The following is a 6524-nucleotide window of genomic DNA, read 5'->3' as shown; positions in this document are numbered from 1 at the left end:
AGTGAGGAGTAGAACAAGCCAATCTAATGATCTATATAAATAAAAGGACCTGTTATACCTGGTTTCTGGAAGCTTTCAGTGGTGTCCATAGCAGAACAAGTAATAGGGAAGCATAGGTGATATAATTGGTCTAAATTTTTCTGTTGGGTTCAAATGATCCATAAAGAGATGTACCATCAGTGAACTATAATTCATTTGAACCATAAATTCTTACTACTCCAGTCAGCTGTAAATATAGGACACCAAGGAAAGCTGTGGAGTGATTTTAGAATTAGCTTCCAGTCTCATGTGTACCTTGCCAAGCTTCTGATACACAGGTACCTACAATTCCTTTTGACAGTCACTTTAACCTAATACAACCTGACAGCCCAAGACCTAACTTGCAAAAGAAATAATTTGAGATGAATTACATTAAGTAATACATCAAATGTTTATTCACTTATCATAGGAATTTTCTGTAGAGTTTCTTTAAAAAACTGTTCCCCTCATTTAATTTAATGATACTCAATCTCCTCATGACTTTTCAGTGGCACTCAGTTACATTTCAGTGGAAAGGCCCCCTGAGCACAGCAGACAAGGCCCCAACAGCAGAGAAGTGCACTCATTCTGAGAAGAGCAGTAAAATCCTATGTTCACACAAAAAGGTCTCCTGTGCCTTCCTCGGCTACAGTTCAAATGAAGCTACTAGTGGCTCAGTGGTAAAGAATCCACTGGCAATGCAGGAGACAGACCCAGGTTCAATCCCTGGGCTGAGAAGATCCCCTGGAGGAGGACATAGCAATGCACTCCAGTATTTTTGCTGGTAAAACCCCATGGACAGAAAAACCTGATGGGCTATGGTCCATGGGATCATAAAGAGTCGGATATGACTGATGCACAGCACAATACAAAAATACTGTCAAAAGTGTTAATGTGATTTAATGCCAGATGAGAGAATAAGCAGTATTACTCAACTGACAACTGTCACCAGAGTTTTAAGATGTGATATCACGTGGTAGTTTGGGGACAAATTTAAGTCCACATAAGCTCATGAGAACAATAAAACTCATGAGAAAGAAATGCAAATTTGGGGGAAATCCCCTGGTTTCTGTGTTTATGTGTTTGCCTGGACTACTCTGGGTCTGTGGTGATGTTTATTGAATGCAGTTTAAAGAAAGGACCTACACACAAGAATGCATTGTTTCTTTTAAAAAAAATTATTTTATTATTCTCATTATTTATTTTTATTTTTTGTCCATGCTACACAGCATGCTTTTTTTTTTTTTTTTTCATTTTCTCGGGCTCCAAAATCACTGCAGATGGTGACTGCAGCCATGAAATTAAAAGATGCTTGCTCCTTGGAAGAAAAGCTATGACCAACCTGGACAGCATATTAAAAAGCAGAGACATTACTTTGCCAACAAAGGTCCATCTAGTCAAGGTTATGGTTTTTCCAGTAGTCATGTATGGATGTGAGAGTTGGACTATAAAGAAAGCTGAGTGCCAAAGAACTGATGCTTTTGAACTGTGGTGTTGGAGAAGACTCTTGAGAGTCCCTTGGACTTCAAGGAGATCCAAGCAGTCAATCCTAAAGGAAATCAGTCCTGAATATTCATTGGAAGGACTGATGCTTCAGTTGAAGCTCCAATACTTTGATGCTCCAATCCACCTGATGCGAAGAACTGACTCATTGGAAAAGACTCTGATGGTGGTAAAGATTGAGAGCAGGAGGAGGAGGGGATGACACAGGATGAGATGGTTGGATGGCATCACCTACTTGATGGACATGAGTTTGAGTAAGCTCTGGGAGTTACAGATGGATAGAGAAGCCTAGTGTGCTGCAGTCCATGGGGTCACAAAGAATCAGACATTACTGAGTGACTGAATTAACTAACACGGTATGTGGGATCTTAGTACCCTGACCAGGAATCCCACACCCCTTGCACTGGAAGTGCAGAGTCTTAACTTCTGGACCACCAGGGAAGTCCTAAATGCATTGTTTTAATAAATGCATTGTGCCGTAAGTGTGAATGCTGTGTAGAGTTTAATGACATTATGAACTTGCTGTTTTGAGAATGAGATTTTGAGGATGCCTCATCCACATTTCTTCTGATCACCAAACCAAAGAGGTTCATTTCAGCCTTTCATAAATTGAATCTCTTCTTTCTAGAGTGGGCAGAAAATTTAAATTTCTCTATTGTATATACATAATCTCAAACCCATCAATTTCCTACCTATAGTTCAGGTTTTAAAACCAATGTTCTGTCAATAATTTTGGGAAAATAAAACATTCCAGAGACAATCAAATGACATTATTTGTATTCTGGGCTTAACTATGGGATTCATTTTTGAATCCAAGCGTCATCATGGTGGCATACGGTTGTGAGTTCTGCCAGATCCACTTGTGAGTTCTGCCAGATCCACGTCGTTCATTCTTTTGTGGGCACCACCCCTCCCAGTGTAAAACTGAGCTAATGCTCCTCGGCGGGGAAAACAAGTCACACATCCATCAATTCATTAGAGTCTGGTATTACACTCCTATTGTCTACTCTAAATCTTTTGTTAAGCTCTCTGTTAAATGAGCTGTTAAATGGTAATATTTAGATTTTCATCATTCTATTTGAATTTCACAGGTCTTAAATCATCAAGAACTCATGCTGAATTAAAAGTTTTCAATACCTGACATGTGAAGCTAAAGGATTAGGAAAACTATTTTAGTTGAATTCTTTTCATAAGAAAACCATGAACTCTCACAAATTATCATGTCCTTTCCTCTCATAGGTATAATCTACCATTTGGCTTTAGTGATAACGCATATACTCGTGATCCAGTGCAAATGACACCTCACATTTCCATAGAGACAGAGGATGCAGAGCTCTCCTGCACGCATCTGCTGCCTTCTTGCGGTCCTCACGCGTCAGAAGGGTCTTTTATCCACAGATTCCCCACAAGTCTCCAGGCTGCTTTCTGCAAGGGCTATCTTTTCATTTGTCTTACGCTGTTTACTCTTGATCAAATACGCCTCATTTTTCAGAACAAACTTTAAAATATGTTCAGAGGGCAGCATTTTCTACTCATCCATCTGCGATCCATTATGAGGAAGCTCTTCTTACAACTGAAAACATATTACATAAAGCAGTGATTTTCAAACCAGTTTTTAGTCTAAGGGTCTTTTTTTCCCCAAAAACAACATCTTATGCAGGAACCTGGATTTATAAAATCAACAGATACAGGCTGCTCTGTCTGAAGCCCCCAGGGAAGGGGATGTGTGACCACCTCCCTTTTGGCCTCCTTTTAGCATTCTGCAGCTGACCGTGAGACACCTCCTATGAAGCTTGAGTTCATGCCTCACAAATTATTCACCATGCTGACTCTGGTACTTGCAAAAAGGCTGTTGACAGCTAGTGACTTCTGAACCATTGCTGCCTGGGGTCACAACAGCCAGAGCCCCACTATTACGGAATGTGGTGGCTTGAGCTGGGTGATGGAACCTGGTAGTCGCCAAGGAGAGTCCTGTCTGGCAGGTGGGGTCCTTGGGGGAAGAGGCCCAGAATGTTTCCTGGAGCGGCCACTCCTGTTTGCTGTAGGCTCTGCTCTCCCAAGACCTTCACCAGGAAGTTGATGTACCTCATGGCCAGGCGAAGTGTTTCATTTTTGCTCAGCTTCTTGTCTGGAGGGTGAGTGGGGATGAGCTTCCTCAGCTTGGCAAAGGCACTGTTGACATTCTGCTGCCTCCACCGCTCCCTGGTGTTTGTGAAGATCTTTCTGGTCATGTTGGAGTTCCTGAGACAGGAAAGAGAAAGGGCCCTGAGGGCCAACACCTTGTCAGAGGCCTGCTGGGTAGCCCATGTCCTGCCAGGAGCTTGAGTTGTTCATCTTCTCCATCCAGATCTTAGGGGATGTGCTGCCTCATTTCCAGGTGTTGTGGATCTTCCTGTGACAAGAGAAGAAAATGCGGCAGAAGAAAGGGCAGGGTGAGAACACTTCTTGTCAGCTTTTCTCTCCTGGTTGTTTCAAAGCCTCTGGGTAAAATGGTGGTTTTATCCTAATACTCCCATTACTTCTTTTATAACCAACTCTTCCTAAGTGTTCAGAATCAGGCACAGCGTAGGACTGAGTACACATGAGAATAAAATATATATTTGTTAATAGGGAGAGGGGGCTGCGATCGTAGGTTGCATTTACAACATAACTTTTGCAATGAAGACGGTGACAGCACAACTGTTTTGGCTGGTGGACTTTATCTGCAGGATTGGGCGCACTGTGTAAGAGCTAAAATGTCTAGACCAGACCACAGTTAGAGGAGGATGAACAGGGTGATGGAGAATCTTGAAGTTCAGTTATATGAAGAATAGCAATGGGGTTATTTAGCATGACAAACAAAGAAAAGGAGCAGGTGAAGGGCGACAATTTGATATGGATGCTGCAGAAGATAGCCAGGCTCCCCAAGGTTGAATCTGGATGACCTTTCCAACCGTCGGCGAGGTGATTGTTATCACGTATTGCCAATCCTAATTGTGCCATTTTTTCCTCTGAGAGGCACGGGCCCCTTTGTTCAGGTGGCTTGGATTAACATACATCAATGGCAATGTTTATGGCACATCAGGAAATAAGCCAAAACCCAGCACCAGACATTTGGTACCCTTGGCTCATGGCTATCAGTTTGCCACCTGCTCCAGTCTCAGCAACCTGGGCAGAGGGTCCCTTCCTATCCCCCACGCCACCACCCCCACCCAAAGAGTAGTAAGTATTCTCAATTCCATACCTTTGCATTTTCTGTCCCATGAGTTCCCTCCTCACTGACTTTTTGCCTATTTCTACACAATCTTTAAAGAGCAGAATAAACCCTCCTTTCCATTCCTACAAACCCTTCCAGGCCATCCCAGAGCCTCCCATATCTTTCCCTTGCTGAACCCCTGCAGCCACTGGTGGTTGACAAAGGCTATTAGGAGAATTAAATAAGCTTAATATTTGTAAATCACTTTCAACAGTGCCTGACACACGATAATGGCTATAAAAGTGTTGAGGAATACATACAACAAAAATATGTTTATAAATAAAAATGACTTGTGAAATACTGAATTGTGAATACTAGGGGGAAGGTAATATCTTGTTTTTCTATAACCAAGTCTGGTTATATAACCTCCTGGCTCCTGCCACCTTTGTTCCTTTATTTTAACCCTTCCTGTAGACCTGCTCTGTGCTAGGCCCTGTGCTATGAGCTGGGCTTGTGGACTTGGCTGGATGGGATACTTGTGCTCAAGGAGCTTATTGGATGGCCTGATGGAGAAGGCGGCACATACAGAAACATTTAAGAATCACAGGACAAGATCCCACACTAAGGGCCAAATCCAGAGAGACACTTGCTGACTAGAGAAAAGTCTCAAAGGACCATATCAAGACCAAAATGATCAGGTCAATGCTGCTGAACTTTTCCCTAAATTCTACCTTTCTTCTATTTTTATTTGGGCTTTTCTGAGGATATGAGGGGCTTCCCCAGTGGCTCATTGGTAAAGAATCTGCCTGCAATGCAAGAGATGTAGGAAACTCAGATTTGATCTCTGGGACAGAAAGAACCTCTGGAGGAGAGGATGGCAATCCACTCCAATATTCTTGTCTGGAGAATCCCATGGACAGAAGAGCCTGGTGGGCTACAGTCCATAGGGTCGCAAAGAATCAGAAATGACTGAAGTGACTGAGCACGCACGCACACACAAGGATATGAGTCCGTAGGTAAACACTGAGTATCTGACATAGGTTACATAAAAGCAACATATAGAATATCAGGAAGTTGAAAGGTGCCTCTCAAAATGCCAGCTTCCTTCCAAAACTGTTTGTGTTAACGGCCCACCATTGCAGGAAGGAGTTGGAGGGTTACAAATTGGCACCTATGGTATGAAACAGTGGGCCCATTTTATTCAAAAAGGACCTAAAGATGTTGAAGCCCTAGCGACTTGTGAGAAACCAGATCCTTTTCTAACTTAATAAACACTTGGAACTTCTGCTCCAGAAATTTTCTTCTATTTCAGTGGCCCTTGACTTGGGCTGCTTATTGGATTCACCCAGGCTGCACCCCAGACCAATTAAATAAAAATTTCTGGGGGCATTGGTATTTTTTAAAACTCCCCAGGTGGATCAGCTTGGTCCTCTAGGAAGCAGATGCCAAGCTGGAGTTGGATGTACAAGCAGTTTATTGGGAGTTAAGGCCTGTGAAAGATGGAAAAAGAAAAGAAAGACTTGGGCCAAGAATGTCTTCAGACTGAAACACACATCTGACACTTGCAAAATCAAAGCAGGGAGGCTGCAGGACTGGTCAGAAAAGCCTCAGGCTGCAGTACAGAGCTGGAAAAGTGGCAGCCAACCCAACAGGGAGCTCTGGGGCAAAAGGTGCCTGTGAAGGAGACCCTATCGGGCAAGAACCGCCAGGTCCCAGCAGCGCTGCCACACTCACTCATAGGCTGGGGGCTACCTGAAGAATGGAGGCCCAGTCCTGAGTCCTGTCAGCACTGCTACTGATGGCTGTCAGCTAACTGCACTCCCTGTAG

The 6524-nt window shown here is 43.2% G+C and overlaps 1 protein-coding gene across 1 annotated transcript; it reads right to left on the bottom strand.

The window, feature by feature from the left end:
- Positions 1–973: 973 nt before the first annotated feature.
- Positions 974–4753, bottom strand: TAL2 (TAL bHLH transcription factor 2). Its single transcript, XM_019965733.2, has one exon. It carries the CDS (start codon positions 3750–3752, stop codon positions 3435–3437), a length of 318 nt encoding a protein of 105 aa, XP_019821292.2. The 5' UTR covers positions 3753–4753; the 3' UTR covers positions 974–3434.
- Positions 4754–6524: the final 1771 nt, after the last annotated feature.

Source organism: Bos indicus, chromosome 8 (genome assembly GCF_029378745.1).
Source record: "Bos indicus isolate NIAB-ARS_2022 breed Sahiwal x Tharparkar chromosome 8, NIAB-ARS_B.indTharparkar_mat_pri_1.0, whole genome shotgun sequence".
NCBI lineage: Eukaryota > Metazoa > Chordata > Mammalia > Artiodactyla > Bovidae > Bos > Bos indicus.
This window is presented reverse-complemented; position numbering and strand designations above follow the sequence as displayed.